Source organism: Mustela erminea, chromosome 5, assembly GCF_009829155.1.
Source record: "Mustela erminea isolate mMusErm1 chromosome 5, mMusErm1.Pri, whole genome shotgun sequence".
Taxonomy (NCBI): domain Eukaryota; kingdom Metazoa; phylum Chordata; class Mammalia; order Carnivora; family Mustelidae; genus Mustela; species Mustela erminea.
Window position 1 is genome coordinate 41,993,248 of NC_045618.1, and position 23,119 is coordinate 42,016,366.

A 23,119-nucleotide genomic window follows, 5' to 3' on the forward strand; every position below is an offset into this window, starting at 1 on the left:
GCTGTACAGCCTAAAACCATTTGCCCAGAACCTATCCATTTCTGCCTCTATTTTCCCTGGCCACCTTGATCCTTTGTCTCTTTACATCCTATCTACTGAATTACAGAATCCTATCTACTGAATTACAGACCTGATGGTGATGGGTGATATTGCTACTCCAAACACATTCATTTTTCCTAATAGACATATTATTAGCATTGCTCCACCGGGCTACTGGCTCACTAAGAATGAATCAGACTCCAGCTTCCTTAACCTAATATGTTATCTCTTCAGAGGCATTTTTTGGTTTACGATCAGGTGACCATAAAGGAAAAAGTACAGCTGGGATTTGAGTATGCCAGTGTGTTTGTCTGAATCTGATGAACTTTTCTAACACAGTAATTAGAAAAAAGTGTGATTTTTAGATTATCTACACTACTGCCCACTCAGCTGGTATCTACCCTAAGATTACACTGACCACCCTGACTGTATCTCTTTTATCGCTGAGGAAAGCATTTTGAAGCTTCCATTGTAAGATTTTTTTTGCGTGTGTAAAATGAATGTTTATTATAGAAGTTGTAGAAGGAGAGAAGGGACTGGCACAGAGACTTTGCAAAAGGACTGGAAGAGGAAGAAGTCAAAAGTAGCATAGGAAACAAATGAGATTCTCCTATTAATCTCTTCTCCCTGCAGCAGGAGGCAGACACGGACTCTATTAGGGTGTCTCTCAGGGTTAGTACCTAAGGCACTACACAAAGATGAGAAATGAGTTCAAGTGGACAGGAACTAAAGGGCTGTATCAGAGGCAGATACATTTGTTTTATGAGTTGTTTTTTTTAAAAGATTTTATTTAGAGACAGAGAGAGACAGCTAGAGAGGGAACACAAGCAGAGGGAGTGGGAGAGGGAGAACCCGACTTCGTGCTGAGCAGGGAGTCTGATGTGGGGCTTGATCCCAGGACCCTGTGATCATGACTTGAGCCAAAGGCAGACAGGTGCTTAATGACTGAGCCACCCAGGTGCCCCTGTTATATGAGTTTTGACACCATGAAATATGTGGATGATTTTTGCTTCATATAGGGTACTACTTCCTCAGGTTTCCTGAAACTTCAGTCTTTTCCTGCTGCTGCTAAGGCTAGAAACCCTATCTGTGCTTAACCTGACTAGACTAGAAAGTCCCATTTCCATGGCCTAGCTAGGAGGAACTAAGGGAGGAAGGTTGGGTAATTCTCACCAAACGTAGGGCTAGATTGTAGGGAGGTATGTAAGAGATCACCAAAAACTTTCAAGGGCTTAAAAACATACCAAACCAAACATTAATTATCTACCCATTTACTCTACCTAACAGCTGTCTTAGATAATTTCACGAAGGATCTGTTTCTGTCACTGAAAGTGTGAAGTGTCTTAAAAAATACAAATCAGCAACTGCTCAGTGGCATGCATATAATTGAATTGTTTGATTTCGTATTTATGTGGCCAAACCCTGAACATTGTATCAAAGTATTAAACCAAAAAGGAGTAAGTTATCCTCATACAGAATTATATGTCACAGGAAATAGACCATAACCAGAATTTCTTTTTAAAAAAATTTTTTTAAAAGATTTTTATTTATTTAAGAGAGAGAGAGTGAAAGAGAGCACAAGCAGGGGGAGCAGCTAGTAGAGGGAGAAGCAGGCTCCGCAGGACTCGATCCCAGGACCCTGCGATCATGACCTGAGCCAAACGCAGACACTTAACCAACTGAGCCACCCAGGTGCCCTGCAGAATTTCTAAGTAAAAGAGAAATCATTATCCTAGAAAGAACATAAATCTTTTAAAAGTAGTTTTCAATTATTATATTTAAGTTAGTGACAAAAACTTTGCCTTAATTAGTTATAATAATTACTACTCAAATGAAATTTAAACTGGAAATAACCAACCAGAATAGTAGATAAGATGGTCTAAAATATTAACTTCATCCACTCTTTCATTTGTAGCAACTAGTTAACCATATATATTCTAATGGCCAAAGTTAGCTAAGAATGTGCAAGGAGTTCTCATTTCTAAAAAGAGCCTCCCAAACAGTAACATTAGGGTAAACTACTGAAAAACGTAAACAACTTCATTCAAGGTAAATTATTTAAAAAGTCCTCAATATTTGCATTCCAGCTATTTCTAAAAGGACTTGAAAACATTTATGGATTAATATAACACAGAAAGAAAAAAAAGAACAAAAGATATCCATAGGATACACGACTGACAGATGTTCTGGGACACACATATTGAGAAGATTATGGAAGTCAGAATAATTTTGACTCCAAGATTTCTCGCAGCCCAGAAGGAAAATACACTTAGCTTTTATTTCCTGAACACTTAGATTCATTTGTATAGAACAAAACTTTTCCTACAGCTAAACCTCAAATGGAGTTATCTTACAAGATATAAAGAATGAGTGACGTAGTGAAGAGTATCTCTAGCCATGGCTTTACAAAAGTTTCAGACAGGGAAAAACCATTCAACTGGTATTTCTGGGAAGGATTCAATAAAGAGAGTAATGTTAATTATAACTCAATAAATACTGAGTTATACAATACTTAGCAAGCAATTTAGTCCTTAACAGTTTATTGTACATTTAATAAGGTACTGCATTCACTAATTACTAACACCTCCTTTTTAATTTTTCTATATTCTACTTATCAATTTTTAATTGTATCATCATAATTTTATGGTAAGTATTCTTCTGCAAATTGCCTCAAATATTTAATGAAATGAAACAGTACACATAAATAAGAATCACAAAAAAATATTACTTTGCTCTTCACAAGAACACAGGGATTCAACTCTGTGGATGTATTACTCATGCTCCCACTGGGGAAGCTAATAGAATTTCCTTTAGTTGTCTTATAAACATAACAAAAACAGAAACTTCCACCGATGATGACCAGATCTAGTAAAGCATACAACTTTATCTACCCTTCTTATGGATACAGTTTTTAGGTGATGATGTGATTAAGGTGGATATGAAGTTGAAATATTATATTGTCAATGACACAGATGAATAATTAACAACCTAATGGAACATTTAACTGCAAAAAAGATCTTACCTTTTGTTGTGGTGTAGGACCTAGTGATTTAGGCGGAAAAGTACAAGGTATTCTTCCATGATGGATATGATATGGTAATAACAGACTGGGATCTAAAGGGACCCAGGGAACTGAGAGACTGGAAGGCACACCAGGAAGGCTGCAATGTGTTTTATGCAAATTGTAGGCTGTCCTAGTAACTTTTCCATCAGAGGTCTTGTAGATCAGGAGTGAAGAATCTTCTGCTGCATGAGACAACAAGTAGGAACCCTCCTGCAAGCTAAATCATATAAGGAAATTTCAACTCACTGGCTCATGGTGTCAATTTCAACAGTATTTTCTTATCATGATCTATTAGCAAAATCAAAAACAATTATGGGAATGGAATACCACCTCTAAAAATATTTTATGAGCAAACAAGATTTAAGAAGTCTTATTTTTAATAATTTTCATGATTTTTAGGCAACTGATTTTAATTTAAAAGTTCAGGATACATAATTACTTTCTTTTTATTGTTACCTCAGTCAATTTCTAAGTAGTCAGTAATTTATGGGAAACATATAGTCTGTTAATTCTCTGATCCACACACAACATATACTGAAAAGCATCTCATGAGTGTACATACACAGTATTCCTATTCAGACCATTTTAATCCACTCAAAAAACATAGCTCTTGCTTTGTATCCAGTAACACAGATATTAAGAGATATAAAAGGGAATGTGGCACATTCACTACACTTAGCTTAAAATAAAGTAGAAGAAAAAAATGGATCACAATACAAAGTACTATGAGAATAATAATAACAATAGCAGCTGATAGGTACTGAATGCTTACCATGACCTTACTGTCATACTGCTTATATCCATTTTATTATTAAATCCTCCACAACAAATCTTCAAGGCATAATATTAATAATTCACCCCATATTACAGGTACATAGAAATTAGAGATACTAAACAATTTGCCCAAAGTTCTAAGTGTAGGGCTTAGGTATAAGCTCAGGTAGTTCAATTTATAGGCCATACCCTTAATCATAATCCTCTACTGTTATAATAATCACTTCTGTCAAACATCATATCTACCTTTTCCTTTTCTCCTTACAAGGGTTTAAGGAATTCAGTGTATCAACATAAAAAGCTAAATGAACAGGATTAATATTTTGTGCTTTCACAAGATTTTACATTCCTCTAGCTCAAAGGTGCCAAGAAAAACCTCAGTTCTTTCCCATATCATTTAAAATAAGGATTAATCACACTTCAGTTATACCCATCTGCCTACAAGCCTGGTAAGTGATATTTCCATTAATTTTTTTTTTTTTTTTTAAGCAGAAAATTAATAGGTGTTGACAAAGGAATTTCAGAGAATTACTGTTACATTCTGGAGAACTTTCTTTTCGGAACAACCACTTTCATATTTTCATATAAGGGAATGAGTAATAATGAATTTGGTAGTAGGAATAAATAATATTTCAAAGATTGAGCTTTTATTGATGAAAATCATACTTTAACTACCTTTACTAAAAATGAAGAAAGCTCTGGTTTACAGAGAATTCATGGAGAAGGAGAAACTTCAAGGAAGAGTATTTTAGAAGTGCCATTATAGTGCAAAGTACATGGATGGATACTAACTATGGTGGGCAGAATAACGACCTTCCAAAGATGCCTGGATACTAAACCCTAGAACCTGTAAATATGTTACATTATATGGCAAAGGGGTTAAGATGTAATTCCCAACTTGCTGGTTTTAAAATGGTAAGATTTTCCTGGATTATCTCAGTTGGAGGATGTTAAATAAAATAATCATAAGAGTCCCTCAATGTAGAAGAGGGAAGCAGAGGGGAGAAATAACTATGAAAGGAGTTAGAACAATGTGAGCGATGTGAGGATTCAACATGATTCTGAAACCTTGAAAAAGAGTGCCACAAGCCAAGGAATGCAGATGGCCTATAAACTTTACAGAAGTCAAGAAAAGAGACCATACCCAGAGCCTACAGAAAAAAAAAAAGAAAAAAAAAAAAATTCAGTCCCACTGACATACTGCTTTCAACCCAGAAGACCTATTACACTTACAGAATTGAAAGATAATAAATTTGGGTTGTTTTAAAACACCAATTTTATAGTAATTTGCTATAGTTGCAGTAGAAAATGAACACACAGACTAAGATATTGATAATAAGATCTCAAAAAGCATTAAACAAATCTCAAGTATAAGTACTGTCCTCCACATGAAGAACATGATATACAAAATAGAATTTCTGCCACAGAATCACTGAACTGAAAAGTACCTAGGGAATCAATGACCTCAACACCATCATTTTATAAAGAAGGAAACGAACATCTAGTTGCATCACAGGTAGGAGAGTTAGAACTTTGAGATTTTTCACATTTATTTCAGACTCTTGAATTGTTTTTTAGTTTTTCTTTTGGTAAGGGTATAACAGAAGGAGTATAAAAGTTCACATATTAAAACAGTCTGAGAGGGGCACCTGGGTGGCTCAGTGGGTTAAAGCCTCTGCCTTCAGCTTGGGTCATGATCTCAGGGTCCTGAGATGGAGCCCTGCATCCAGCTCTCTGCTCAGTGGGGAGCCTGCTTCCCTCTCCTCCTCTGCCTGCCTTTCTGTCTACTTGTGATCTCTCTGTCAAATAAATAAATAAAATCTTTAAAATAAAATAAAACAGTCTGATAAATCACCAGATGGAGAATCCATATTCTAAGATTTCTCATGGACTTAATGATTTTGAACACTAGCTCTATGTTGCTTTCCTATCCTGAAAATGTAAACAATATATCTCTGCTAGGCTCCATAATGGTCCCCAGGATATCCACATCCTAATCTCCAGAACTTTTGAATGTTTAATGGCTTTCCAAATGTGATTAAGGTACAATGTGATAAAGGAAGCAGAAATTTGAGTAATATGCTTTGAAGATGGAGAGAGGCCACAAGTCAAGAGATACAGGTTAGCCACTAAAAGGTGAAAATCAGGACAAGGAAATGACTGCTCCCTTAGAGTCTCCAAAAATAATCAGCCCTGCTAACACAAATTTAGTTTAGTGAAAATGATTTCAGATTTCTGATCTCCAAAGTTGAAAAAGAGTAAGTTTGTGCTGTTTTAGGCCCGTAAGTTTGTGGTAATTTGTTACAATGCCAATTGGAAACCAATACAATAGAGGCTTACAGAAAATGTTTAATTGCAAGCAAGTCAGATACTACCTTATTATTTTCTTATTTATATCTTCACAATTTCAACCTTGACAAAAGAGAATAAATCTTTCATTTCTGGGTTACATTCTATGACCCCCAGTAACATATAGTCAAATTTTCTGTGAATTTTCACCCAAGAAATCACATATATCAATGCCGAAGGTCCAAAAAAACTTACCTACTCAATTTCTTCAGAATGTGTTGGAGGATGTTAAATAAACTTGAAATCCTATTAAACAGAAGAAATTCTTGTAAAATTAAATAACAAAAAAGTTATTCTTAACAATTATAGCTCCTCAGGAAAAGAAATACCCTAACAAAAAAAATATGAAATAGAAAACAGAATACCAAAATCATTTGATTAAATTATTGTTTACTTAATTTTTGCCATTTGCTGATTTCTCTTCAAAATCATAAAGTACTTGGTCTGTGTAAATCAGGGCAGTTGTAAAGAGATCACTATTTTATATTCAAATTATAAACTTTTTTAAATGTTCAAGATGTCTTTAGCAGAACTAATCTGTGGAAGAGTTTGCCTTTTAGGGATGGTGGTGAATTAGTTTCCAAAGAAACTGAGAGGTATTTTAAATGTGTGATACCAGAGAAGCCAGTGACTGGTGGCAGGATAGTTAAAGGGAAATGAAATATATTTCTTTAGTATCTATTCTACCCGAAATTCATTTCCCCTACAATTTATTTAAAAATGGGTTTCACTGAGAAAGGTGGGACAGGCAGTGAGCAATGCACACAAAAGCTTTTTTAATTCATGTAAAGAAAAACTTACTCTTCAAAGGAGGCAGTCCTTATAATAGAAGTGGATATTTTTTAAGAACAAGCAGAGAATTCAAGCTTGAACCTGAGACCCTTCAAAAATTGCACCAAGCCCCAAAGCTGGAACTATGCAAGCAGTCTAAGGATAACTGCTCTTCTAATCATGAATCAGACTTACTACCAGCCACTTTAGTTCAGCTGTGTGCTCTGGAGCAAGTCACTTTAAGTTCCAGTTTTCCCCACACATAAAATAGGGATAATACTCCCACCAGTACTTTCACAGAAAGCTATCAGATATAAATTAGATAATGTTTGTATGTTATTTTCCTTTGCATTTAGGTATTTGGAGTCCTGAGCCCAAGAAACTCATTTCAGTATGATGTATAGTAACATGTGGCAAAGGGGAAAATTTTAGAAGTTAGGATGTCTGAATGATTGTATACAATCCTTACAGCTAAGAGTCTATATCACTTTCCCTGCAAAGGAGTGCTCCCATGTACCTCCCAGATGGTGGGCTACTACTCTTGCTCTAGCCTCCTTTACCTGAAGAAGAAATACTGGTATCACTGGAATTTGATTTAATTTGAAAAGGGACATGATTAATATAGATGGATCACAAACTGGGCTAGAGGAAGCCTCAGTGTATAAAAGGATTAAAAGTCTTGAGAAGATAAATGATTTAAACTTAACAAATATTTAGAAATAAACAAAAATTAGTGATTACATCAGCAAATTTTAAAAATCCCACCACAAAGTAAACTTTCTTACTTGAGTGCTGAAAGTTTTTCTTTTAATTCTTCTGAGGTAATTTCTTCTAACAGAAAAAGTTTTGAAGTAAATGCATCGATATGCCCTAAAATAAAGTATCAAACTTAAAAAGAGCAATTGCAGTATCTGGGGGGAAGAAAAGGTTATACAGTCTTCTTAAAGATGCTTTTACAAAATTGTAACAACCTCAAAGGAACTTTACATTCTAAAAAGAGCAAAATACATTTTATTAAGTTTATTAAGTGAAGTTGTATTTTACTTATTTTCCTAAAAGATTTTATTTATTTGAGAGAGAGAGAGTAAGTGGGGGTGGGGACAGAGGGAAAAGGAGAAAGAGAATTTCAAGCAGACTTTGTGCTGAGCGCAGACCCTGAGACAGGGCTCAATCTCACAACCCTGAGATCATGACCTAGGTGATACCAACAGTCAGATGCTTAACCGACTGAGCCACCCAGCTGCCCCAAAACTGTATTTTAAAATGACACAAAAGTATTAGTTCCAAAATATTTGCTGAATATGGAAAAGTTTACACATGTGCACACCAAAAAATAATCTCTAAGAGCCGAATTAAAGAACAACTGTTAAAATATTGGTGTATCTGTTTCCTATTAGTTTAAGTTGCATTTTCATAGAGATGACATTTTTAGAGAAATATGTACCTATTATCGACACAAATGGACAGTCCAATTTATAGTATGGGTATGCTCTACACATATCTAAGACACATTGGTTCTTTTTTTTTAAGATTCATTTATTTATTTTAGAGAGAGGGAGAGCACTCACGCATGAGCAGGGGGAGGGAAAGAAACCTGAAGCAGACTCCCTGATGAGAGAGGAGCCTGACACAGGGCTCAATCCCAAGACCCCAAGATCATGACCTGAGCTTAATCAAGAGTCAGCTGCTTAGCCAACTGAGCTACCCAGGCATTCCCACACCTGGTTAAGATAAAAATTAGATTATAAAAATCAAGCTTAATTATTTACAATAACCAAGATATGGAAACAACCTAAGTGTCTAACAACAGAGGAATGGATAAAGAAGATGTGGTGTATATATACAACAGAATATTACTCAGCCAAAAGAAAGAAGGAAATTCTGCTTTTTATAACAACAAAGACTTAAGGGCATTATGCTAAATGAAATAAGACAGAGAAAGAAAATATTACATGGTATCACTGACATGTGGAATCTAAAAATAAAAGTCAAACTCCTAGAAATAGAGTAGAAAAGTGGTTCCCAAAGGCTAGGGGAGGAAGGAATAGAGAGAGGTGGTAAAAGGGTACAAGCTTTCAGCCATACAAGAGTCTGAGATTCTTTTTTTTTTTTTTTTTTTAAGAGTCCGAGATTCTAATGTATAATATGGTGACTAGAGAAGATAACACTATATTGCATGACTGAAATTTGCCAAGAGAGAATGTAAATGTTCTCATAAAAAAAAAAAAGGAAAAACATAAATGTGTGGCGATGAGGTATTAATTACTTGGATGGGAGGAATCATTTTGCAATATATGTCTATCAAATCCTCATGATGTACACTTTAAATATCTTACAATTTGATCTGTTAATTATACCACAATAAAGCTCAAAAAGAAAATCCAGCTTTTAATTAAAGCACACAAGATTCCACATGGTTTTAAAAAAAAAAGTGCTTGGGGCGCCTGGGTGGCTCAGTGGGTTAAAGCCTATGCCTTCGGCTCAGGTCATGATCTCAGGGTCCTGGGATGGAGCCCCACATCTGGCTCTCTGCTCAGCAGTGAGTCTGCTTCCCTTCCTCTCTCTGCCTGCCTCTTTGCCTACTTGTGATCTCTGTCAAATAAATAAATAAAATCTTTTTTAAAAAAAGTGCTTAAAGTCTTACTTCCTTACAAATATGACATAATTGTAGAATTCCAAGAAACAAAGTAGCAAAGGTTGACACTTCCATTTTAAAAACTAATGTGTGTATACTACAACAACACAGGTTAAGACAGGACACTTAGGCCTTGAAATATACTGAGAAAGAATGACAAAAAAGACAGCCCTACATTAAATGTTATATAATCAAGTTAATACAAAAACCATACTTAAAAATATCAATTAGTATGACAAGAGTATAACACTTACTAACACTGAGATAATACCATTTTTTGTTTTTATTTTTGAACTTGCAATATTTAGTTATCAAAACACATTACCTGTGAAGCTGATGCAAATCACTGGGACAACAAAAAATGCACATAATATCTCATTTTCATATGAAGCCCACTTTTATTGGCTTTTATCCCATAAAAAGAATTAGAAACATTTTTACAAGATGCTTTTCTTTAAAACAACAAATCTATTTTTCCCATGCCTACTTGTTATTTCCTATGCCAAGTTTTAGTTTCACCTCTACAATTCTAACACTCATTATACAGTGACATTTCTAATAACAAAGACATATTTTAATGCTTTAATAACTGTAGAAAGGGAATATTAAATACAATAAAACATATTTAGACATTTACTAAATATGCCTTTGAGGAGATTAACAAGTCTTAGCTTTTTAAAGAAATCTCAATAAAAAATATGTATTATGGTATATGTCAAATATGGTCAGCCAAAAATAACTACGTAGAGAATGCCATGCTAAGTTCTATGAGGCCTACTTCCTCAAGAAGTAAACAATTCTCTCAATATTGGAGCATTTTCACCTGGGGGCCTTAGATGACTCATATGTGTGTTGAGATATTTATCTCCCCAGCCCTTGGGCAGCTGAGAAAGGCTTGGGATGAAAGTTTCCTGGCCACTGCCCTTCAGCCGTGAGCAATCTCCTTTGTATATCAGTGTGCTATCCAAGTATTTTTTGTGTGTCAGGTTGAGAAACTGCTTTACGGAGTACAAATAAGGTCTTTATATAATACAATTAAAGGCTTTATATACATGTATCCAATCATAATACAAACATATATACATATAAACAGGTAGTTCTTGTTTTGCATGCAGTATGGGATGATAAAAATAATCATACAAGCTGAAACCATGCAAGCGATTTTAATGATCAATGTGAAAAATTACAATTGTTCCATAACCTTTAAAATTTTTTGTCAAGGGACACCTGGGTGGCTCAATGAGTTAAGTGTCTGACTCTTGATTTCAGCTCAGGTCATGATCTCATAGTCATGAGATCAAGCCCCACATCAGGCTATGCACTCAGTGGGGAGTCTCATTGAGATTCTCTCTCTCCCTTTCCCTCTGCTACTCCTCTGACTTGTGCACATGCGTGCGTACTCTCTCTCTCTCTCTCTCTCTCTCTCTCTCACAAATAAATAAATAAATAAATAAATCTTAAAAACTTTTTTTTGGTTGGGGCAGCTGAAAGGTGCAATTAGGTTAAGCCTCCAACTATTGGTTTCGGCTTAGGTCCTGATCTCAATCTCGGGATTGTGAGATAGAGTCCCTGTTGGCCTCTGTACTCAGGAGTCTGCTTAAGACTCTCTCTCCTCTGCCACCCTGCACACCCCATGCTCTTTCTCTAAAATAAATAAATAAATAAATAAATCTGAAAAAAAATTTTTGTCAAGGAGTGCCTGGGTGGCTCAGTTGTTAAGCGTCTACCTTCAGTTCAGGTCATGATCTCAGTGTCCTGGGATGGAGCCTTACATCAGGCTCCCTGCTCAGTGGGAGGCCTGCCTCTCTCTACCTCTTTCTTTCTCTCCAGCCCCCTGCTTGTGGCTTGTGTTCCCTCTCTCAGTCTATCAAATAAATAAATAAAATCTTAAAAAAAAATTTTTTTGTCAAAACATTATGAATTCTCCAACAATTGTAAATGTACAGGGAAATGAAAAGAAGCAAAACTAATATTTATTTAATATACTATAAAACACTAAAAACACTGAAAATTAAAGTATTATATTTCTTTATAAAAAAACTTATCAAGAGCAGTTTGAACATGGGTTGTCACCTTCTGGAACAACTTATGATAGGAAGCCATGGGCTGTCAAATTCCTTTCTAAGTTGGGATCAGCTTCCAACATTGTATCCTTTGTGTTTTACTATTATTTTTTTAAAAATTTATTTATTTATTTATTTATTTGACAGAGAGCGAGAGAGAGAGAGAGCGTGCGAATGAGCGTGCGCACGCACAGGCAGGGGGAGCAGCACAGAGAGAGTGGGAGAAGCAGGTTCCCCTGCTCAGCTCAGATGCAGGGCTGGATCCTAGGACCCCGAGATCATGACCTGAACCAAAGGCAGATGTTTAACTGACTGAGCCACCCAGGAGCACCTCCTTTGGGCTTTAAATGTTAGGAAATATCTCTAAGAGTTCTTTTCATGCAAAACCTTATGCAGGTATCACTTTTTCATCTTTTACATAACAACCACTTTCCTCATTTATGTCCCTAAGTTTGCCTTCACTAAATTCCTGTGGCAGCATATCTAGAGTCTCTTGAACATCAACAGTGTCAATGTTCCTACTGTCAGCTGTCTTTCCTATAACTTCATTTATGTTCAATTTGAATTTTACTTCCTGCAGTATCACTTTTTATTTCTTTGCTGTGCTTTAATCATTGTGTGCCAACTCTGATAATCCACTTTTATAAAACTACACGAGTTTATCAGTGGGAGATAGGGATGGAACACAAATATACACTTCGTTTTTTGTTTATGAACTCATTAACAGGTGACCACTGACAGAGTTTGGAAAATGGGACATGACTGGTCACGATGTCCATCTGTTATTCATGTAGTGATATGTGGACTGAAGAGTCAACTGTGAAGTCTGTACTTTATGAAATTAGTTATAGTACTCTGTAGTAACTGAAACTCAGAACTGTGCAAAAGCAAGGCTGGTCTTATGTCAACTATATAGAACTGATATATATTAAAAGATTAGAAGGCAGATAAAGAAGTCGTGATAAGATTCCTTTGGGAATTTTCTTTTCTTTCTTTCTTTTTTATTTTTGAAGACTTTAATTATTTGACAGAGAGAGAGAATGTACAAGCACTCAAGTAGGGGAAGCAACAGGCAGAGGCAGCGGGAGAAGCAGGCTTCCCACTGAGCAGGGAGCCTGATGCAGGGCTCAATCCCAGGACCTTAGGATCAAGACCTGAGCTGAAGGCAGCAGCTTAACAACTGAGCCACCCAAGGTGCTCCACTTTGGGAATTTTCTTTAGGAGTATTTCTTAATGTTTTTATGGGACCTGAGGATAAAAAAGAGTACTATAATTGAGGGGAAGAGAACATGTTCATAGTAAAGTGAAACAGACAAACATTAACAACAAAATAAGTACATTTATTCTACCTGAAAAACAGACTATGAACTACAAAAGTGGTTCTCAAGATGCAATTCCTAGACTGCAGCATCAGCAGCACCTGAAAACATGCCAGAAATGCTAAATCTTGGGTCCTGATCTAGACCTACTGAATCAGACACTGTAGGGTCAGGGCCAGCACTCTCTACTCTAACAAGCCCTGTAAGGGATTCTGATGAACTACAATGTTTGAGAATTACTGAACTTATGTCCTGCAAACCAATGGGCTCCTCAGTAAAAGAAACCAACTGAGATCTATCACTATCTTCTAAGACATGTTTTATCTGAATTGCTCAATCATGCAGATAAACTATCCTCACTGTTTAAAGGATCTAACGTATTGACCCCCAAATTTGATTTTTGAGGAGAAATTATTTTACATTTCCTTTAAATCTTGGGATCATAGTCTGGCAATAATGACAACAAAATGCTTAAGTTAAATACAAGAGTGCCTCGCACTGGTTGAGAGGAAAACAGGCCACAGTTGAGGAGGGACTATGGTGCATGAGTGCATGGGAAAGAGAACATACCACTCGGAATGTTTCTGGTCAAGACTCTGATTTCTAAACAGTAAAATCATTTGTTTTAATTTACAGTGATTACTACTGTCACACAAAATGCTTCCCTTTTGTTACATCTGACACCTCCCTGCCCCTCCCTCAATTCTTCTCCAATTCTTCTCTAGCCCTTTTTAGTTTTATGGCAAAGTTACTGACACTTAAAAACTGTGACTCAATTCTGGTCCTGCCAACTGATAAACTCTGTATCTATGAATAAGTTACTTACTTATTATGAACTTTACTTTCCTCTATTGCTTATAGCAGCAGTCTACACACATTAAAAACTGTTCATTAATAGCACTTAACACAGACCAAATTTTTTTGAAAAATGAAAAAATATACAATGTATGGTTAACTACGCTTTTTGTTTTGAGAAATCTTGGTTTAAAACTGTGTGATACAACTCTTTGAAGGATGGATTCAAAGTTTAATTCATTTTGCAACACATTTTAGTGGCTGCTATAGCTAAAAAAGATACAATGATACAAAGATCCACATGCAATAAATGCCTCATTGCTGGGCATACTAGAGTGACTGGATTGTTTCTGGTATCAAATACCAATAACACAAAGGTTTTTCTCTAAATTCTACTAGTAGAAGGCCATCTTCCCTGATGCTAACCAGTTTTTCTGGTTAAAGCCCCTTAAGACAGGGGCTACACTCTTTTTTTTTTTTTTTAATAATCTTTTTTTTTTTTTAAAGATTTTATTTATTTATTTATTTGACAGAGAGAGATCACAAGTAGACAGAGAGGCAGGCAGAGAGAGAGAGGGAAGCAGGCTCCCTGCTGAGCAGAGAGCCCGATGTGGGACTCGATCCCAGGACCCTGAGATCATGACCTGAGCCGAAGGCAGCGGCTTAACCCACTGAGCCACCCAGGTGCCCCAGGGGCTACACTCTTATCTCTGAGGCTCTCTGGAAGATTTTTTTTTTTTAAGATTTTATTTATTTATTTATTTGGAGAGAGACAGGCAGATAGGGAACACAAGCAGGGAGAGTGGGAGAGGGAGAAGCAGGCTTCCTCCTGAGCAGGGAGTCTGAGGCAGGGCTCAATTCCAGGACCCCAGGATCATGACTGGAGTGGAAGGCAGAAGGTTAACGACTGAGCCACCCAGGTGCCCCTCTCTGGAAGATTTTAAAAAGGATTTCTTTTTTTCCTAAACTGATTCCAAGTTTGTAAAATACATAGATCTACAAGTTTGTTTGTTTGTTTGTTTGTTTAAAATAGTGGCATCTTTCATTTTTGGCAACAAAATCATACTTAACAGACCTAAGGATGATGTATAGCATGACTCTTTGGGGGGAGCATTCATATGGAATGAATGAATGAAACTCATTTCAGGATCTATCAACAAACTGAACACCTAAGGGAACTTGTGGAACAAGGGGTCCCCTGGGTTTTGTGATTCTCTAAAAGAGCTCAAGGATTCAGCATACAGGTGTACACATGGCTAAGACTTACTACAGCAAAATTATGCAAAGCAAAAAAATAAAAATAAAGAGTAAAAGGAAAAGATGTATGGAGCAAAGTCCAAAGGAAACCAGATGAAATCTCTGAGTCTTTCCTGAGTTTCTATCTGGGATGATGAAAAGGTTCTGGAAGTAGATAGTGGTGATGGCTGCATAACTCTGTGAATCTACTTGGTATCATTGAATTGTACTAAAAATGCACGCTGAATTGTACACCAAAATGGTTAAAATGCTAAATTCTATGTTATTCTAAAATACGTGTATTTTACCACAATTAAAAAAAAAAAGGTCCTTCCCACTGAAGTCACGTAAGATGCACTTAATTCTTCTAGCAACAGTTTTTTTGTATATTGGAAAAGTTTCTTAGAAACTCAGCACTCAAGTTGTTTACTGGAGGCTCATTAGTGCCTTCCGCCTAGCACATACCAAAGACTCTCAAAAGGAAAGCAGATGTTTAGAATAAGCCACATTGTCTGTACAGTGTAGGTACTAGGAGCCATCCTTATCATCTAAAGAAAGTCTTACATCAGTACAGGGAACAGTTTACTAGTCAAGTTCCCAGATACGCGTTAAGGGCCAGCTTTGCAAATAGGTCTTTTCAATGATTGGCAGTGTCAGTACAGCTACATCAACTCTTACCTGCACAGACCCTGAATAGCAACACACTAGCATTCAGTGGGAAACAGACTGGTCTTTCTAGGGTCCAAAGTCAAGCTTCAAATTATCTAAATCCCTGTAATGGAATTAAGGTTAGTCAATAGTACTCTTGTCTAGAGGAAGATAATATTTTAACTTTCTCATTATCTCCATAATTTTTCATATACAGTAGCTGGCCCTTATTAAAGAACATCCTGGCATACAATGAAATAACATGTTAAAAAAAAAGAAAGAAACATGTTATGAGATGAATTTTGTTCCCCTAAAAATGATATGCTGAAGCCTTAACCCATAGTACCTCAGAACATGACCTTCCTTGGAAACAGGATCATAGCAAACATACTTAAAGATTAAGATGAGGTCATACTTGGGATGCCTGGGTGGCTCAGTTGGTTAACCAGCTGCCTTCGGCTCAGGTCATGATCCCAGCGTCCTGGGATCGAGTCCCACATCGGGCTCCTTGCTCAGCGGGGAGCCTGCTTCTCCCTCTGCCTCTGCCTGCCATTCTGTCTGCCTGTGCTCGCTCTCTCTCTCTCTGATAAATAAATAAAATCTTTAAAAAAAAAAAAAAAAAAGATGAGGTCATACTGGAGCAGGGTAGGCCCTTAATCCAATATGACTGGTGTCCTTCTAAGAGGAGAGAGACACACAGGAAGAAGATGCCACATGATGAGAGAAAAGAAGATGAGAGTGATGCATCTACAAGTCAAAAGATGCCAAAAATTACTGGCAGATACCAGAAGATAGAAAAGGCAATGAAGGATTCTCTCCTCTGGGCTTCAGAGGGAACATGGCCTGGTGACACCTCGATTTTGTATTTCTAGCTCTAGAACAGTGAAACAAGAAATTTCTGTTGTTTTAAGCCACTTAGTTTGTGGTACTTTGTTACAGCAGCCCTAAGAAATGAATACACAAAAGATAATAGAAAAGACACACTGGAAATTTAGATAACAAAGGTACTGGACACAGACTTTAAAAGAGTTTTGCCTAATATTCTAAAGGAAAGATAGAGAATTTGTCAGAAACTCTAATCTATAAAAAAGAACCAAATGGAAAAATCTAGAACTGAAGAATACAATAATTGAAATTAGGGACAAAAGTCATGGTTTAAATAGTTTATTAGAGGGGCGCCTGGGTGGCTCAGTGAGTTAAAGCCTCTGCCTTCGGCTCGGGTCATGATCCCAGGGTCCTGGGATCAAGCCCGGCATCGGGCTATCTGCTGGGCAGGGAGTCTGCTTTCTCCTCTCTCTCTGCCTGCCTCTCTGCCTACTTGTGATCTCTGTCTGTCAAATAAATAAATTTTTTAAAAAAATCTTTAAATAGTTTATTAGAGACAGGTGAAGAATTAGGAATTAATGAGCTAGAAAAAAATATCAAAAATAATACATGAAGAGTCAAAGGAAAGATAATAAAGAATGTACAGGACATTAGGGTTACAGTAAGATATATCCTAATGCAATGAAAATCCCAGAGAAGAAAGAGAATGAGGAAGAAGTGATATTTAGTGACATAATCACTGAGAATTCTCCAAAATTGTTAGAAGTCACATATTCAAGGAGCAATATAAACCCCAAAAGAAGTACTTACAAAGAAAGCCTAATGTAAGTACATTGAAGAAAATTTCTGAAAAGCAGAGAGAAAGATAAAATTTTAAATCTGCAGAGAAGAGAGATGTATTACTGTTAAAAGAGGGAAAAAAAAAAGATGGACACCTGACTTTTCAACAGAAACAGAAGAAGCCAGAAGACACTGAAATATCTATCCTTCAAGAATAAAAGCATAGGAACGCCTGGGTGGCTCAGTTGGTTAAGCGGCTGCCTTTGGCTCAGGTCATGATCCCAGCGTCCTGGGACTGAGTCCCACATTCGGCTCCTTGCTCGATAGGAAGCCTGCTTCTCCCTCTGCCTCTGCCTGCCACTCTGTCTGCCTGTGCTCACTCTCTCTGACATAAATAAATAAATAAATAAATAAATAAATAAAAGCATAATAATAATAATACTAATAATAAACCTTTTAGATGAATAAAAACTGGGAGTCTTTTTCACTAAGATATCTGTAATAAAGATAATATTAAATACTAAAGGCAGAGGAAAATGATATTAGTTAGAATCTTAGAGATATAGAAGAAAAGCATTAAAAAGGGTAAATATATGAATAAATATAAATGAATATCAAATGTATACACTAATAATAATATAAAGAAAAAGTAAAATACTGTTTAATAGGGATGAGTCGGTTATAATTATTAGAGCACCACTGTCCAATTGAAATTTTTGTGAAGCTGGAAATCTCTGTCCTGTTGAACATGGTAACCAGATGCAGCTTTCAAGCACTTGAAATATGGCCAATATGACTGAGAAACTGAATTTTAAGTTTTGCTTAATTTTATTAAATTTAAAATAGTCACCTGTGGTTAGGAGCTACTATATTGGACACCTCTGGAATAACCCTTTAAAGAGTAGTAGAAGAGTATACAATTATTTTAATATAGAACTATCCTGTTAAACAAGGGGAAAAAATGGAATAAAAAACCTCAGTTCATAAGAAGGCACTAAGACCAAAAAAAAAGGTTCTTAAAACAATGAGTCAAATAGAAAATAAATATTAAAATGTTAGATATAACCCCAAACTATTAGGGATGTATAGTAATTACTATAGATTCTACAGACATTAAAAGATCATAAGAGGACATTATACCTTTATGCCAATAATTTTGAAAAGCTGAACAAATTTCTTAAAAACATACACACACACACACAAGTTTACAAAGCTGGTGTAAGAAATCAAACATCTGAATGGCTCTAAAATGAATTTAAAAACAGAACTGATAATTAGGAGCTTCTCAAAAGGGAAAACTTAGGTCCACATGCTTCCTAGGTAACTTTTACCAAACATCTGTAGAAGAAATAACACTAGTTTTACAGAAATTCTACCAGATAAGAGAATAAGAAGGAATACAACCCAACTCATTTTATGGTATAAATATAACCTTAACACCAATACGTAAGCAAGGTATTATAGGCCAATCTCACTCATAAACACAGATGGCAAAATTACTACTAACAAAATTAATATTAATATTAAACTAAATCTACCAATATAGAAAAAGTAACATATTATAATCAAGCTAGGTTTATTGCAGGAACACAAGGTTTGATTAACATTTTAGGATTAACATCCTGACTCAACAGGAGTCATCACATTAGTAGAATAAGAGAAAACTCACACAATCACATCAGTAAAAGTAAAGAAAATATCTGATAAGGGTTTTTTTTTTTTTGCCCATCCTGCTTGAAATTCTTAAATTAGGCATAAAAAGGATTCTTTATTCTAATTAAAGGTATCTACAAAAACCTACACAAAATACCAAACACAATGGCGAATTATTTAAAACGTTCCCTTTTAAGATTAGAACTAAGACATAAAGGACCATTATTCAACTTGAATTCAAGTGATAGGCAATGAAGGCAAGGAAAAAAAGGTATATAGATTGGAAAGAAGAAATAAACTGGCCATTATTTGCAGAAGACATGATTGGTTACTTAAAAAAAAATTATTAGAATGAATAAGTGACTTTAGTGGAGTTGCTAGATAGATCACTATATGAAATCAGTATGTAAATAAATTTTATTTTTTAGAAACAAACCTTAAGAAAATAAAATGTCACAAATATCATTTGTAATATCAAATACCACAAAATACACCTAACAAAAAATGTACAAGAGCTCTACATAGAAAATCATAAAACACTAAGAGAAATTAAAGATATTAATAAAGGAATATATAAAGTTCACAAATTAGAAGATGTTATTGTGAAGCTATCAATTTGCTCCACATTGAGTCACTGCACTTGCTAACAAAAATCCTAATCTTCTTGTTGTTGTTGATCGAAACTGACAAGCTGATTCCAAAATCTGTAAACACAAAGGGCCAAGAACAGCCAAGAAACTCCTGAAGAAAAATAAGTTCACAAGATTCACTTTAGGAAACAGCAGAATATCTTATATAGTTAGAGTAATTTACAATGTTAATTGTCTAGCTAAGAGTACCTAGAAAAACTAAGTAATTACTCCACCAAGAATAAATAAAACAGGTACTGCCTCAAGGATAAATTAGAGTCACATACATGATTGATAGAACAAGTAGCATTGAAAAGCAGCAGAGAAAGGGTGGTCTTTTCAATAAACAGTACCCACAATTGGAAACAAAATCCTCTGACCATGTAAAATTAAATACCACACAAACTGTGTACCTAAAAATAAGGACTAGGAAAAAAAAATTCTAGAAGATAATATAGGAGAGTATCTTTATGATCTTGCTGGGAGGGGGGTTTTTAAAATAGGACAAAAAAATCATGTATCAGAAAGGAAATGACTAATAAACTGGTAAATTCAAAAGATACCATTAAGAGACTGAAAAGGTAAATTACAGAATGGGAGAGAAACATTTATAAAATTTAAAACCAACAAAGAAAGACCAAACAAACAAAAATCTGACAACAAGGGGGACCTGCATGGCTCAGTCAGATAAGCATCCTACCCTTGATCTTAGCTCAGGTCTTGATCTCAGGGATTTGAGTTCAAGTTCCATTTTGGCTCCAAGCCAGGTATGGAACCTACTTAAAAAACAACAACAAAACACACAAAACCACCTGACAAAAGATAAATGAGCAAGAGGTTTAAATAGGCAATTCACAAAATTGAGTATCCAAATGACTAATCACATGAAAGGGTGCCCAATTTCATAAACCACCAGAGACAGGCACAGTAAAACAAATGAAATATTAATAATACCTACCCACCAGCATGGGTAAAATTAAGTAAACTGGTAAGGCCAAGTGTGGGTAAGGATGTGAAGAAACTGAAATCATCACATATTGCTATTATAAATGTAAGTTGGTTCAATCACTTTGGAAAACTTTCTGAAATTATTTACTAAATTGAGTGTATACCTAAAATATGACCCAATAATTCCACTCCTCAGTATATGCCCTAACAGCAATATGTGTGCAGTATACTAACAGGTATTTACAAGAATTTTCAGTTGCATTAAAATGGAAACAATCTAAACAGATTCCTAAAGTTAAATGGAGAGGGGGCGCCTGGGTGGTTCAGCTGGTTAAGTGTGCCTGCAGATGAGGTCATGATCTTGGTTGGGATCCTGGGACAGAGCCCTGAGTGGGAAATCCCTGCTCAGGAGGGAGTCTGCTTCTCCCTCTCCTTCTGCTCCTGCTTCTCCCTCTCCTTCTGCTCCTTTTCCCCACTGCTCATGGCGCTCTCTCTCTCTTTCAAATAAATAAATAAATAAATAAATAAATAAATAAAATAATTTTTTTTAAAAAGAAATCCTTTCTTAACTCTTTAACATAAAGATGATTTTTCACATTTTCACCTAATTCTAGGTGAACAGCTTTTTCCTCAGTACAAAAATATATGAAATATTACTTCACTGTCCTGAGATATCTATTTTCATCAAGAAGAATTCTACTTTGGGGACAATATATTAGGTAATAATTATAATTTAAAAAGATCTGTATATACAGTCCTTGAACAAAGTATTATTATATTATGTATAGGTGAAAATGCTCAAGCCTAGGGGGTTAAATGATTCTATCCAAGGTAAAAGAATTATAAAATGTATAGTAATCCTACATATATCATCTGACTTCCACATTCAGCATGTTTTCATTATTCCATTATAATGGAAAAAAAGCACAGGTTGTGGAATCAGAAAAGATACGGATACTCTTGAGCAATAAACTTAAGAGAACCTTAGTTTTTACCTCTATAGAACAAAGATAAACAATAATCTATTCTATAGAATAGTGAGGATTAGCAACAATGGATATACAGTCATTGACCCATATTACATATTTCATAAATGAGTTAGAAATATTGTTATGGGGCACTTGAGTGCCTTAGTTGGTTAGGTGTCTGATTCTTAATTTCAGCTCAGGTCATAATCTCAGTGAGGTAGTGAGATTGAGCCCTGTGTAAGGCTCCACAACCAGTAGAGCCTGCTTAAGATTCTCTCTCTCTCTTTCCCTCTGTCCCTCTCCTTGATGTGTGCTCTCTCCACACCTTTCTCTAAAAAATAAAACAAAACAAAAAATAGAAATATTGTTCTGTTAGTTTATAGACACCCAACACCCACATCTACACATACATACACACATATATTTAATAGTTTCTAAGGATAATTTTGGAACATTTCATGTGCATCATACAACTTGGTTTCTGAGTGGTAGATACATAATGAACCAAATGGAAAAAAAAAAACCAAAACCAACAATATTCTGTGAGTTGTACCTTGCAAGACTAGGAGGAGGTAAAGTTGGGAGGAGGATTATAATACAGAAAGGAAAACTGACATATTACAGAGAGGCTCAAAGAATAGAATATTTGAAAAGAAATACATTACTGCTTTTAAGGGTATACCGTAACTCATATCTACCTAGCAACTCATAATTTCCAATTTAGTCTGTTATTTGGATGTCAGAGGGCAGTAATAAATACTTCTGAAGTGAAATATCTAAGTATTTTATACCCATCTTCTTTAACTCTTGACTATCTGTAGACTGGTACTCTTTCTAAAACCAAAAACATTAAGTCTACATTATGTTAGGTATAAGGGCAGCTTGAGATAATGGGGATGGACTGAGACATATGGGATGAATTAAAGTATGGGATGAGGCATTCCATTGGGAGGGAGCAGTACCAGTACCAGTAACAACAGAAAAGTAATCCTTCATATGAAATATGTTAACTGTATGTGAACCCAGATAAGAGAAATCAAATCCCTAACCACCTCCTCCAAAAGACAGCAAAACAGAAACAAAGAAAAATTGCAAAATTTTAAATTTCATTGTGATTTTAAGAAAATTTCAAAATATGTTCACACCACTAGTTTAAAAGAAACTTGTCAGAAAACACTTCTATAGTTTTAGCTTAGTACCCTGTAAAATAAGTATTTAAAAAATAAAACAATGATGTTGACATCAAGCACAACTAAACAAGATGAATAAGAGGGAAATGAAAATATCTGATCTCACTAGTCTCACTTCACCATCTAAATGCAGTAAGAATGGTGTTTTAATAGAAAGAAATGGAGGTATTTATAACCGATCAAAAGTATGTATTTATAATGACATTAAAAGGGAGATCAAGTCCTCTTGCATAACTCACCAACATAAAATGAGCAGTTGGAATGCAATAAACTCTCAGTCCATAAGCGACAAAGTTCACTTTCAGTCAGAGCTTCAACTCCGTAACAAGCTTGATATTCCACTTTTGGTAGTACATAAACTGGAAATTGCTGAAATGAAGAGATCCTTTTTCAAAGCTCCGTTAATTTACTCTTAACAACAAATACATTTACC

At 35.5% G+C, this 23,119-nt stretch overlaps 1 protein-coding gene across 4 annotated transcripts in view; it reads right to left on the bottom strand.

The window, feature by feature from the left end:
• ICE2 (interactor of little elongation complex ELL subunit 2) overlaps positions 1 to 23,119 on the bottom strand; it is a 63,759-nt gene that overhangs the window by 2,053 nt on the left and 38,587 nt on the right. For all 4 annotated transcript variants that reach the window (XM_032342731.1, XM_032342732.1, XM_032342733.1 and 1 more), the window contains 4 exons: positions 22,926 to 23,055; positions 7,783 to 7,867; positions 6,422 to 6,472; positions 3,062 to 3,320 (listed from right to left, as the gene is read on the bottom strand). In XM_032342731.1, the coding sequence (XP_032198622.1) occupies positions 3,062 to 3,320; positions 6,422 to 6,472; positions 7,783 to 7,867; positions 22,926 to 23,055 (525 nt within the window). The remainder of the gene's footprint in view (positions 1 to 3,061; positions 3,321 to 6,421; positions 6,473 to 7,782; positions 7,868 to 22,925; positions 23,056 to 23,119) is intronic.